Here is a 14,590-nt window from a genome sequence, read left to right on the forward strand (position 1 = left end):
GCTTCACAACAGATATGAGGTATGAAGAAAAGGTATTTTCCACAATTCCTCTGCTCCTCAAAGAAATTTAAGGTGGTTTTGTGTATTGTTAGAGATGCCCAGGACCACCTTTTTTTTCTCAGTATCCTTTTCACAGCTTTCTACCTTTATATGGGATTTCCTATGTTTAACCACAGCTCTTGGTAAGTGCAGCAACAGATACTTGGCGCGTGTGCTGAGACTTATGGCTTTCTAGATGGGTACCAAAAATGACAGTTAAATTTGCCAATGATCACCCATGAAAGTGTAGTTTAAGCTAGCTACCCAACACTGCCCAGGACATTTGTGCGCAAAGCAGCAAAAGAACTTATGTCCCAGAACCATGTCCTACTGAAACCATCCTCCCTTTCCACACAGTAGGTCTTTTTTCAGTTCATCTCCTGAGTTCACCCTACGTCTGGCCCATACACTTCCCCTCTTATAATCCCAACTTTCTCCCAAGGGAAGAGCCCACACTCGGCAGACATTGTGCTGTTAGGGCTAACACACTGCAAAATCCTGAATTAGCACACTCAGTTGTTCTGCACAACTGCCATGCACAGTCCTGACACAGGTAGGTCTCATGAGCATGCAGCACTGAAATCCTCAGAGATTTTACCAGGCAAGTTGTAACAGGACACGTGCAAACTGTGCCTTTTCATGCCCAAGTGCGAACAGTTTGGCACGTGAAGACCAAGAGGCTTCTTCTCAGAACTAAGCTTTTAAACAAAAAAATCCTGAACCAAAACCAACACATACCAGAATCCTTTTAAAACAGTTAAGTCAATTTCCTCCCCATTGGCCCACCTTCACTTTTGGGAACAGAGGAATTGCTGAGCCTGAAAGACACCAAAGTGTTTGGCTTCTGGCAAAAAAATCAAACCAGGAAGCATCCTGCTAAACACCCTGTATTCAGCAACACTAAGCCACCAAAAACTGATGCTGATAACAAGATTTGCACCTTGGAAACAGGCAGTACTACAAGCACACATTACAGAAGTTGCTCACACTTTGTCTAAACTAGATATTTCTTTAAGTCAACCTTCTGCATGTTCTCTGTCCTTGGTTATAAAAACAATTTACTTACAGTTCTCCCTACAGCAGTTGTCACACATTCTGTTGCAGTTTGCAGAATCCCATACTTCATCAAAATGACGGGCTATGAGGACTCGGCGACACCTGAGAGAACAGAGAGCAAAGAGGGACTATAGACCATAAGCATATACACCTGTGTCATAAACCAGGAAAGCGGCAAAAAGAAAGTCCTTTGGGTCAGTTCATATCTCAAAACGAGCATGCAGAATGATCTCAGGAAAAATCAGAAAAAAAATATTGCAACACGGTATTCCCTGTTAGTTAGGTAAAGAGGAGTAATTGGTAGCTTTCAGTAATAGGAACAGTTTGATTAAAGCAGAAAAGGATAATCTGCAATTTCAATAGAATGAAAAATCATATGAATACGAACTAATTCTTAGACTGAGGCCAACAAAGGCTACACTGAATGCACAAGTTGTCCACAACATAGATACCAATGTTCTCCATGAAGTCTTCTGCGTAGTTTAGTGCAGCAGATGAAGCATTAAACACATGCAGATTCCTGTATGGCCATGAAACACTGGTATCTTACATTAAAAACTAAAGCATTCCAGTTTTTGCTCTGAATGGGACTTGAAATCCAAACAGTGTTGTTTGATAGATGTATCACCTCAACATTAACTGCTTTGGCTCCAGAACTTCTTCCTGAAGCTGGCAAGCAACACAACAGCATTCAGCTATGTGCAAGAGTACACTTACTGAGCAGCCAAACCACAAAGTCCAGACTCAAGACTGTTACAATAGCAGTGTTTCTATAGTGTGGTGGGGTTTTGGGTTGGGTTTGGTTCGGGTTTTAATTTTGTTGTGTTTTCATGAATGTTTTTTTCTTTGGTTGGTGATGGGTTGTCTTTTGTTGTGGGGTTTGTTTCTTCCAAATGCCCTCTAAAAATCCAACAAAATTAATCTATTTAAAAACCAAGCAACCAAGTCACCACAGTAACTTACTTGTTCATATTCTGGCAGTAAGACACCATATCATACAGCTTCTCTTGCCCTACATTTTCCATCACTACCATTGAGCTGATTCTGAATATATCTCCAAACCCATAATACAAAATGCAGTCAGCTTTTTGGTCATCTCTACCTGCAATGCATTAAAACAAACGAAAAAAAATCTAAGAGCTTTACTTTAAGCACAGCATTTTCTGGTACAAATTCCACTCTTACTTGCATGGGCTTCTGCAGCCCCTATATGGAGAGTGCACAGCAAAATACCAAGCATAGCATACTAACTAACAGCATCATACAGACTAGAAATAAAATAGATTTAGAACAGTCTTCTACAACTACAGAATGAAGGAAACTGAAAATACTACCCCATGAAGATTTTGACTCTTTAACAATTAAAATAAAATGTTAGTGTCAGACAAAGTCAGTGAAATTACTACTTTCTCACCCTAATGCTTCTTGGAAAATCCTAGCCAAATACATCTTGAAGACACTGCAAGCTTCAAATACCTTAATTAAGTAATAATGGTAATAAATAGAGAATGATGTAACAAAATATTCCGTTTAAAACTAACTGTGCCTCCTACAGCTGAACTTAAAACGTCTTCCTTCATGTTGCCCATCCCTCCCAATGATGTGCTCATGGGTGCCCTCCTGCTGTTTACAAGATCTAGAAAGCAGAAAACATCTAAAAAAACCTAAGCTTTTGAAAAGTTTAACATATAACAGAAAGTAACTACTTCACTTGGATGGGCAGTCAAGGGGAAAAAGGAAGGTTTCATAAGTAGTATGTTTAGGCAAATGAGTAGCAGTGCTTAATTAACTACCCCCCAGAAGAATCTCACTTAAATTGAGTTATGAAAAAGAAACACAAAAGCTTGCTTTAATCATCCAAAGTGGATAAACACTGTGAAAGAACTATTTCAGCACCTATATGGTGTTTGTCTCACCAGTTCAGTATTTACACTTCCTGTTACCTCCAGCCCTATCTAGAAGTAACCAGGTTCTAGAGTAAGCAGATGCAAACTCCCACAAGCCCTGATGACGGTTGTATTTCTCAGGCCAGCATTAAGGCCAATTTCTATCACACCGGCATAGTTAAAATCTCAACCAATTGCCCCACAGCTTTCCTTCACATGGATTCAAATCTGTCTTTGATAAAAGTAATAATGCACTAGGTCAAAAAATCCAAACCAAAACACCACAAACCATTTTTTTTAGCCATGACAGCTATTCAGTGCTGCTATATATCGATCAATCCTTAAAATTCCCTGCTCCAGACTCCCCATCCTACTTGTATTTCTGTGGCCACTGAAATTTGCACAGCAATTAGACATGATCTAGAGACAATCTGAGCAAATCACACAACCCAGTGGCTATGCAAAGGATAAAAAATATTCCTGTAACATACATCAAATCTGTCAATGTTATGTTATTAAATTATTCTGGTAAGTCACAGATGTCACAAAAAATCAAGTAATTAAAAAAATGCTGAGTAAAGGGCTGGGTACCCAGTTATTCTTTGCTAAACTGCAGTACAGAGGCCTGAGATCATGAATGTAGTTTGTATTTGCTTTAAAACCTCCTCACACAGACAGAGTGGCACTTTGGAATGAGTCTCAAAGGCAAGACGCTTTGCACAAACGACTGAAATCAAAGTACAATTTTATTGGTTTAAGCATTTGGTAAGTGGTGACTTTGTAAAAGCCACTTTCTACAATACCTGCACGTCCACTCTCTTGGTAGTAGTTCTCCATGGATTTACTCATAGAATGATGAATTACAAACCTCACATCAGGTTTATCAATTCCCATTCCAAAAGCAACAGTCGCCACTACCACCTGAAAATAATAGTAAAAAAAAAAGATTAAGAAACCATCAAGGTACCAAAATACAGCTTGTTTAAATGAGACCTACATCTATGAAAAGTATCTACTTAACCTGGATTTGATTTGCTGCCCATCCTTTATGAACTTTGGTCTTATATTTAGCATCCATGTTTGCATGGTAAGCTCCTGCCTTGATTCCCAGTTTCTGCAGGCTCACAGTAACTTGCTCAGAATCCTTCTGAGAAAAACAGTAAACAATTCCTGCACAAAAGTAAGAGGTGCCTTATTGTAATGTCTTAAAAAAAAAATTTAAAAATACCTAAACACAACTTTGAAATTTTTAGTAACTGAAAAATACATACATAAAAACCAGCAAACAATATTTGTGCCTATGCAGTCTGCAGTACTGAGGGAGCTATGAAGGGAACTTAAATCATCAGCTTTGACTTCTAGGCTAAAGAGAAAATATTGCTGCTAATCCACATAATCATGGAAGTATTTATTAATGTTTGAGGAGGATAATGGTGATTAAAGCTTATGTAAAGGGCTGCTGTTCCTTATGACATCTATGACATCTCACCTGAGGTTTCAGATAAATCTGCTTCTTATCATTAGTCAGTCTGGGCTAAGTCAAGGATTACACACAAAGCCACATGACTTTTGATCATCTTAGCACAGTACACATATTTGGGGAGCTGCTCATCACAGCCACAGAGCTCCACAGCAGAGTCAGGGACAGAGTGCTGCTCCAGAAATTTGTGCTCTGTTGCCTTTGGCTCTGTTGCCTTTATGTGCACTGCATAATTTACTGACTACACAAAGTTCAACTTCTACAGTTCTGCTTTTATCACAAAAGCACAATTCGTCCTGCCACACACCCATTCTGGGCCCTGAAAAATACATTAGTCTTATATAAAATATCAAAAAGAAGTGTTAAAGATAGTGAGTATCCTGACACGTAGATACTGACACATACGTGATTTAAGAACATATAGATAATATTTTTTGAGCCTTTTTTTCACAATCTTAAAAATTGATATTATTCTCATCTATTAAACATTGTTCTATATAAACATTGTATTTCAATACTTCAGAAGATACAACACTGTAAAGACATTTAAACACTAATGAATGAAAATAGTAATTATTCAAGGTACACATCTTGTTAAATTTCATTTATTCTAATGCTGGATGTTTAACGTATGGTGAAGGCAGAATTTCTCTACATGTTTAGGGTCACTTGAAAAGAGCCCTGTAACACTAAAGATTATAAAACATAACCTGCTCTTTTTTTTTTTTTTCTCACACTTTTTACCTGAAAGTCCTTTGTATCTTCCATTAATTGTCTTAACTATGTCCTCAATGAAATCTTCATTATTTGAAGGCTTATGCCGAACCTCAAAAATATAATAGACACATTCCAAAGAGTTCTTCAAGAGTGCACACAGTCTGCCACACAGTCTTATTATTCTACTTCTTCCAGTACAATAAACATAACTATTCTACCATTTAACCAAAATTACTATATTCTCTTGGTGTACAGTCAGATTACATCTCAAAAGCATAGAAAAACCATCGAAAAACCAAACCAAAACCAACACACACAAGCAAACCCACAAACTTTCCCATGCAGAACAATAAAAGAACCTGTGGCCAAACTGAAAGTACAGTGCAAGACAATAATTCACAATTTTTTGCAACCATATGACATATTTTCCAACAGGATGCAGCAGTCTGAGCCTGCTACCTACCTCTCTCCCCTTTACACAGTCCTAATCTGCTAAGCCTTGCTCACAAAGATGGAGCAGCTCAAGTTTCTCTGCAGATGACAGCAACCTCAGCAAGATGAAGTAATGAAAGAACACCATCATTTTGTTGAAAAGCTTTTGTTATTAAAATGTATAATTGAAAATCTATTCTAAAATTCATCAACTGTGCCTTAAAGTAGACAATGTAACCACAATGTAGTCAAACAAACAGACAACAAGACATACCTCGTAGTAAAGATTGGGCCGGTTAAAAGAAGCAGTAAAGGTAATGCACTTCTGAACATGTAAAATTTTCTGAGCATCCTTTAAAACATGATTTGTAGCAGTTGCTGTCAATCCAATCAAGGGAGCATTGGGAAACTGTCTTTTCAAGATACCAAGAGACTTGTAGTCTAAGCAAGAAAACAAAAAGGAAAAGATTTCTGACATCACAGATCTAAAGTTAAAAAATATACACTGATGTAGGTAGTATTAAATAGGGTAATACTGCAATAAATGTTATTACTAATCAGTTTACTACAGAACTAATTTATACATACAAATGAAGGAATAAGAAGATTGCACTCATCAAAACCAATGCTTTATCTTCTAACTGAATTTTACAGAAGCAGCCACAATTCAGAAGGCAAAACATATTGAAATGGAAGTTCTTAAAAAGTTCAAAAAATGTAAGCGGCATTTCATTAACCAACATTCAGGTTACTTCACAGGTCTGCTTTTACAAACAGCTTTTCAACTGTTTAAAGCTTTGCTAATAAATAAGCCATGTGGAATTTGAATACACAGACCAGACTGTACCAAGGAAAAGATTTTAAAGGCTCAGTGCTGACAATCACTTGCTGCCTTAGAACAGAAATGCAGCCAGAGGTACATATCCAAATTCTACATCGCCTGTTTATCTGGTATGGCTCTTTGCTCGGACACCACTTTTTAACAAAAAAAAAGCAAATGTTGACTTTACAGTTACTATTGCTTCAAATCAGGTTATTTCAAAGGCAAAGAAACACTACCAAATAAGTAACAGTCTTCTACAACTGACAAGATAGGAAAGGGACTGAAGCATGCTTTATTTCCCCGAACATCAAGGGCATTTGTTTCAACTTGCTTTAGAAGCAATTAAAACACCTCTCATGAATTCACAAAATGCTGTACCTCTGTCACCCAGAATGTTTGGGAGCAGCATGCAGAATGACACTTTTTCATGTAGCAGTAGATTAAAGATGACTGTATTGTCCACATTAAAGACAGCAGCCAAAAACTTTCATTTTATTAAGCTCTAATTTAAGTTAATTGAATGAAGAGTTTTCAGAATATTGACAACAAAATCTACATTGAAATCACCCCCATTTTCATGAACTCAGCTCCTGGACAAGGGTACAGTCATTTGTGAATCAAATTTAAAGTCCTTAAGCTAGCACAGGTACTTGCCATACACTAAGTATTTATTTAACACAAAGAAAGCACTTGGCTTTATTTCAGGCCTAACTCATTTATCAATGCTCAAGTAACAATGTAACTGGATTTCTAATGAGCATACCAGGCCTGAAGTCATGGCCCCATTGACTACAGCAATGGACCTCGTCTACAGCGATGCGAGCAAGACGCCCTGCTTGATAAGCTTTCTCTAGCTTTGACATGAACATTTTGCTTTTTGCAATCTTCTCTGGGGTCACATAAATGAGCTTCAGTTGCGAATTTCTGTTCAGCATTTCAGTATGAACCCACTTCACGTGTTCCTGTTCAAAAGAAAAGAAACCAAGGGCTAACAAACTAGGACAACACACCGATATTGCTCAGCGCTAAGATTCTTAAGAGGCTGTCAACAATTCATATGGGGTAATTAGCAGATACTGATAAACTGTTACATAGTATTTAGCACTACTATAACTCTTTGTAGAAGATCATTATATATAAAATGTTAATTTTAATAATTGGAAAACCTGTCACAGAACAGAAGGCGAACCATTGAATATTTGTCTTTGCTTCATCATGTGTTATCAGTATTTTCCCAATAAAATATAATGTAGCAAATATGTCTGCAGTACTACAAGTGTAAAATCATTTCTTGCACACAACTGTAGTCTTTATGACTAAGTTTTCAAAGTGCTCTACCTGAAAGCAGGTTCCAAGTTCAGCATGTTGCATCAAGTCACTAAACTATCAAATCCAGTGTCACGTGTGAGTTAATGGCCTCCTGCTAGTCAGGAAAATATATTTCACTATAAAAAGCAATTGACTAATAAGAGACTAGGAAATGAGTTGATTCTCAGCCTGTGGATGAAACAGCTGACCATCCTAAAGGAAAATAAATATTTAGATGTAAAAGTCTGCACTGCTCAATATGTTACTAATCAACAAAAACCATCTACTCCAGTCTTCTAAGTCTAGAAATTGAGCAAAAATATACAACATGCAGCAGCCAAGGGTACTTCACATCCTCTAAATAGCCCCCTGAAATCTATTTATTCCATGAAAGCTGCTGGTTTACATGTTTTCTTGTCATTAAAACAGGAACACAAGATACTTATTCACATTACTTATATCACAGCATGTGATATGATAAGCTGGCATGATACTGTTGACGGAATGGCATTAGCTGATAAAACTGTGCCATTCATTCAGTATTCACAAACAACATACACAGAGGTAAGACACTGGCACAAACATCACAAAACCCATGAACATTAGGCAGTTAAACATACCTTACTGCTTGATGCATTTAATAAAGCTGCAGAAATACCAAGCTGTTCCAAAACCATGAGCTGATCTTCCATAAGTGATATCAAAGGACATATCACGAGTGTGAAACCTGTAACAATAAATCATTGCAAACTGAACAGTTCAGATGTCACAAATATCTTCTCTAACACTTTTTACTAATGCATCAGCCCTGTGAGCTGTGAGCTTAAGCTGCATACACAGTAACAGATTCCCCTCCTGGGTAAGAGAGTACAAGGTCACATAGGGATACGTCTTATCAACTGCCCATGACAAGCACCTTCTCTTCAAATGTAGACCACAAACAACTGAGCTGCAACAGGGTATAAGAACTAATATAGAAAACAAAGAAAGCTGGATTTGCATCTGTGTCAGGCGGTGTTAATTTACCATACAACTAAACAATTCTTGGTCTTGGTAAATTCAGTCTTTGTAAATAAGTAAACTTCCATGCAATTGAATGAGTTATTTTTCAAAAAAATAAAAAACTTTAAAACTAGCATTGGATACTTATTTTTAAAAATCAATATACAAAGTTTCTCCCACATAAATGTCAGAATGGAAAAGACAAATAACAGGCATCCATACTTCAATAATTTACAGACTGTATATTTAATTCAAGATAGTGACAAACTTTTAAAAAGTTATTTCAGCGTTCAATAATGTAATGTATTGAGAGGAGCCTAGATAAATGATTTTCATGTAAATCACATCTAAAAAGCACATCTATTTTAAAGGTGCTATTGTTCCTTCAGTGAAAATAAAATGAGAGCAAAGCAAATATTTCTAGTAAATATATATATTAAAAATATAATATATATTTCATATATATGCATATATATAAAAATATAGAAAAATATTATCTCATATTTTCACTCTTTTTTCCTCCTACTGTGATCTTGTAATAGACACCAATATGATGTTCATTCTCCAAATAACTATAAAAGAGAGAAAATAAATTCAATTGTTTATATATGACTTTTTCTTCCCCTACATACCATCAGAACAGACAGCTGGTAACTGATAGCAAAGGCTTTTTCCACCACCTGTAGGCATGACAAGAAATATATCTTTTCCTGCCATTGCAGCGTTTACTGTTTCAAGTTGCAGGGACCTAAACTTCTGGAGTTTAAATTTTCCCTGCAGTGCAGTTTTTATCTTCTCATACCACGGAAAATCTGTTAAGGGAAAAAAAACCAAACACATTTCATAACCAAGTTACAATAGAAGAAGGGCAATTTACATATACAATAGCTAAATCTGTAAGCAATATAATATTAGATCTGGGAACGCATTCAAAGATTCAATAATGGCAAACAAAAAGTTACACACAACCTCAGTCTGTATAAACCAGTTTTTAAGATGGACCTTTGAAAACCTTATGAAATGCAAACCCAATCCACCTTCACACTAAAGGCTTTCATTGCACATAAACATGAACTAATGCAAAAAACTCACAAGCAGATGAAGAACTTCAAAGTGCTAATGATCAAGCTAACTGATTAGTCCAAAATTAAATCGAAATGAGAAGCCCCCTGTGAAAATAAATAAAACCAGACACTGAGTCCTACAACAGTTTCCCAAATGCTTCCCTCACACAAATGCAGTGATTACAAATAGTTCATGAAAACAGGGGTATTTTTTTTCCCATATTTTCCAGTGATAACAAGCATGCATTAAAAAAAGAAGGGGGGGGAGGGGGGGATGGGAAGTTTAATCTTCCACAAAATAATCACTTACAATATTTTTCTTTTCTTCAATAAAAAGCTAAAAATTTCATCATTTACAGATATAATACTGTAAAAAATCACGTTTCAGACGCATCATGAAGGATATTAACCATTTTCATATTATTAAAATTAAAACTCAGGAAAAACTGTGGGAACTCCAGGCTGCACCACATGCAATGAAATAATTTACTTTGGGACTTGAGGTGACATTGCTTCCTAATTTATACAGAGTACAGCCATGATACAAAGCTCTCTGAAACCAATAAAGGCCTCCCACTGACTTCAATGAGCTTACTCAACGTGTACACAGCATCTGATGGCAAACATGTTAGTTTTCAAAGCTTAGGACAGAATTAGGCACAAAAGTACCCAAACCAAAATTATTTGCTCTAATAGCACCCATCTGCAATTATAAAGTATCAGTATTCTTACATATGCACAACACTTCTCTCAAACACAGACAGATATGAATTAGACTACAAAATTAATTTCATTTTTAAAAAATAAAAACCCGAATACATAAAATAGATACAGGCAGTAACTAACAACACATTTCTAAATTGCAAGTGATGGAAAAAGAGAAAAAAAAACATAAAGAGAATATAAGTATTGCAATATATCCAGATTTACTCTGGGGTTCTTACAGCAAATCAATTGTGACTTTGCAACAAGAAAAAAATACAAGTAGTTATAACAGGCCATTCTTGTGATAGTTCTGCCCAGAAGAACTCGGATTAGTACTTTGGAATGCCCAAGGAGTTAAGTACAAACATTACCCTGTATAATTAAAATGGCACGTCACTCTGCTGAACAAAATGAAATAGGACAATACCATTACTCAAATGAAGTGGTGTATGAACACATTTTCCCCGTATTGAATTAGCATACTTCTATATTAGAATATTTGAATTCAACTCTACAAACCTTTTTTGTTCCATGCTTCAGCCGAGGTTTCAGTTTCTCTACTTCCACTTGCCTCCACATCTCCTGAGGACTGTTTTATCAGATTCTTTACTCTCATCTTCTTTTCAATGAGTTCCTGCTGCTTATCCACAAGCTCCTGAATCTGCATCTCCACTGCTTGCAGTTCATGTTCAATGGAAGCCAGTACCTCCTCTAGCACTGAAGGGAAAAGCAAGTGGAAGGCAGAATAGACATTAGAGGAACATGCTAATCCCATTTTCAAATGACATTTTACTTAGTATGCTGATTGAGAACAATCAAAATTAAACACAAACCAAAAGCATCCAGACAAACAGTCTGACAGGCCCACTGATAAGATTATAGCATCCTATATTGTATATGCAATGTAAAAATACTTAGCAAGGTTTAATAACGTATTTCTTCCACTAGTAAGTCATATATACACATGTATACTGTAAGTTGTCATCTCCAATACGGTGTATGAGAGATATGCAACACTATCACTGCCTACATTGATTAACAGAAAAAAACATATATCACAATCCCATTTCCCAAAAGCAGGGCCTCTCCAGAGAAACACTTGAAATTATTTTTTCTGCAGATGGATGTTAAGCATATTGTATCTGCCCTGATGTTAGAGCTGCAAGTGCTACAATGAAGACAACAAGTACTCCAGACAATTCCAAGGTCAGTACAACATTATAACATTCTAATAGAAAGCATTTACACGTGAGAAACAACATTAATCTCCAGAAGTAAAGTCTTCTGAAGATGGAAATAGGGACATTTGCAAAAATGTTTATGCACCCAGATCTCCCTTCTATGCAGAACCAGAAGATCTGCTGAACATCAGTGTTTGAACACAGAGGACAAACACTTTTGTGGATACAAACCATTCTTCACATCTGAAAAAAATGAGGCAAACACTCCTCAAAAGCTTTGATTACATAAGGGAATCTTTGGCGGTAATTCACCTGTTTACATCTTAATATTCATCTGTGTGAATGACGGCTTGTTTTCTAGAATCCAATCACAAGGATTTAAAACAATAATTAACACATACCACAGCATGCCAAGCACGTATCACCACTTCAGGGCCAAGTCAGAAAAGCATAAGAAATGTCTTTCCTGCCCCACAAAATAAGAGATCTTGGTCCAAGCATAGCAGATATGGCAGTGTGCTTATGGAAGAAAAAATGTATGATATGGAAAAAGATATCCTCATAACAAACAACACAAAATGGGAATATTTGTTTTCCTACATTCCCATTGTTACTCAGTGGGGAAGAGTTGAAATTATTCTAAAATATGAAGCATATTTTCAAAATATTGAAAACCAAGTAATATCCTTGACAAACCTGATTTGTTTTATATCTAGAAACAAAAAGTTATCAAGTAAAAGAACGTTTTCTTCAAATCTGAAATATAACAACATAGACCCCACAAACTCTTTTCTGCATACATTCAATTCATATATATGTAACAATAACATCAGATGATTGTGTCTGTTAGCTAAAAGATTGTAAACTGAGCATATTGCAGACTAATTTGGGATTACCTGCAACAGCTGCCATCTTTGGCGATTAGAGAATGTTGTCCTTAGGAGACTTTATTTAACCAAGCAACTCTCACTAAGAATAAAATAAAAAAAAAAAAAATGAGTAATCCTTCTAAACTTAATACAAATTTACTGCAAGAAATTCTTCATTAATATAGAGTGAGTTAATATAACAGTTCAAGTACTGGTTCGTTTAATCCGCATATATAAATACACCCAATTAGATGACTACACAGTTTCTCCCTTCTGCAAAAGGTACAGATACCAACTCACAACCAATTCCTAAGGCTATCGCACACCAGCCTTCTAAATGAAACCAAGCAAATTTTGACCAGGTCACAAATTTTCCACAAGGCCTGGCCTAATATAGACTAGTCATTCATTCAGCTCCAACATATCTTTTTTTATCCATCTCTTCAAAGACTACTTTACAGAGAAGTTTGAACAGATCATACTGTCCCCCCTAGAAAAACAACCACCATAACACCTAGAGCATCTTCTAGAAGGAAGTAGAAAGGTATATGGTTCAGAGAAGGGGAATTAGTTTTGATTAGATCAGAGAGAGGAACTTTGCTATTTATTGGCTAATTTTTTGAGCAACATTCTTTGTTCAGTAGAACAAGCTGATTCTAGCACAAGAAATATTTTACTGTTTTCCTATAAATGGAGGTGAAACACATATATATAAAGAATGGTGAATAAAATACTGACTTTGCCAGAAGAGGTTATAATTAAAAATAAGTTGATTATTGTATAAGATAACTCAGCAGTGCCAAGGTCACCCACATAATTCAAGCTACACGGCTCTGTCCTTATACCATCTGCCACTTGCACAAACATATTTGGAAATATTAGTCTCCCCAAAGTACAGAGCAAGCAGGTACATCCAGAAAAATCAGTAGACGTGGAACAGACTTATAACAAATGCAATCTACTACTTCTGTTCCTCCCAGTAAACACAAGCCTCACAAATACCACTAGGCCAACAGCTCAGGAAACATAAGCCATTTTCTTATCCAAGGAGTGGGAAGAGAATGAAAATCACCTATGAAAGTTTCCCTATATGCTGCTAAAGCTCCACAAGTCTTTAATTTAGTTCCCATTCCTAGAAGTAGCAGTACAACATAACTTATAATTGATTCTATACCATTACTGCCACCAAAGACCCCCAAATACCACTTGATTCCTCAAAAAGGTAGCTCCTAGGAAACTGAATAAAAACAAACTCATAGCTTATAAACCACAGCAGGCAAACAGCAAGTAGAAGCATCTTGTACGTGAGGCTGTTTTAGACCACTGTGAAACACAGCTGAATTCCTGTGCATTCATCCCACTACAGTCTTTTCTAAAGAGTGGGGAAAAAGAGGTCTCTAAGCAAATACATGATGAACACTCCTAAACCAGACAGATTAGTAACCAGTGTCAATTTCCACCCCGTACGGATCTAAATTAGTGTCCCAGCACTGGAAGCTTCCTTACCTCAGCTTCCATCCAGCCTCCACATTAAACATCTTCATCTCCACCTCTAAAAAAGGATGTTAATAGAGTATTAGCAAACCAAGAACACTGACATTAGCGAATAAAACCAACAACAAATGCACAAGCATTAGGTGTCATCTCAGCAGTCGTTTAACAGTGTAAATAAAAAAAAAAATCCCCCACCTAGCCATAAAATTCTGTGAAACCATCTCAAAGAAAACTCCTTAAGAAAGAAAAAAAAGACAAACCAACAGCAGGGAAAGATATTTACACGCGCTGTTTCAGCACCTACGGCCTGCAGGCACCCACCGCACAGCTCCCACCCAGACAGACGGTTTCCCCTCCCGGCTACGCCTCTTCCGCGGCCGGCTTCCCTCAGCCAATCGCCAAGAGGGGATGAGCGCGAGAGTGACAACGCGCACCCCCTCTCGCCCAATCAGCAGCGGCTCTGCGAGGCTTCACGTCTGCTTTCACGAAAGCGGAGAGGCGGGTCCTGAGACGGGAGTGGGGGGGGTGGGCGCA

The 14,590-nt window shown here is 36.9% G+C and overlaps 1 protein-coding gene across 3 annotated transcripts in view; it reads right to left on the reverse strand.

Moving 5' to 3' along the window:
• RECQL (RecQ like helicase) overlaps positions 1–14,440 on the reverse strand; it is a 24,345-nt gene extending 9,905 nt beyond the window's left edge. The window contains exons 1-13 of one of the 3 annotated variants that reach the window (XM_065844754.2): positions 14,340–14,440; positions 14,069–14,114; positions 12,590–12,662; positions 11,032–11,229; positions 9,376–9,555; positions 8,362–8,468; positions 7,197–7,395; positions 5,885–6,051; positions 5,206–5,287; positions 4,003–4,151; positions 3,785–3,902; positions 2,059–2,197; positions 1,106–1,197 (exon numbers count right to left, since the gene is read on the reverse strand). In XM_065844754.2, the coding sequence (XP_065700826.2) occupies positions 1,106–1,197; positions 2,059–2,197; positions 3,785–3,902; positions 4,003–4,151; positions 5,206–5,287; positions 5,885–6,051; positions 7,197–7,395; positions 8,362–8,468; positions 9,376–9,555; positions 11,032–11,229; positions 12,590–12,605 (1,447 nt within the window). In that variant the 5' untranslated portion in view covers positions 12,606–12,662; positions 14,069–14,114; positions 14,340–14,440. The other 2 variants (XM_065844762.2, XM_071815665.1) reach the window with 2 other exon arrangements.
• Positions 14,441–14,590: the final 150 nt, after the last annotated feature.

This window comes from Patagioenas fasciata, chromosome 1 (assembly GCF_037038585.1).
Source record: "Patagioenas fasciata isolate bPatFas1 chromosome 1, bPatFas1.hap1, whole genome shotgun sequence".
NCBI classification, from domain to species: Eukaryota; Metazoa; Chordata; class Aves; order Columbiformes; family Columbidae; genus Patagioenas; species Patagioenas fasciata.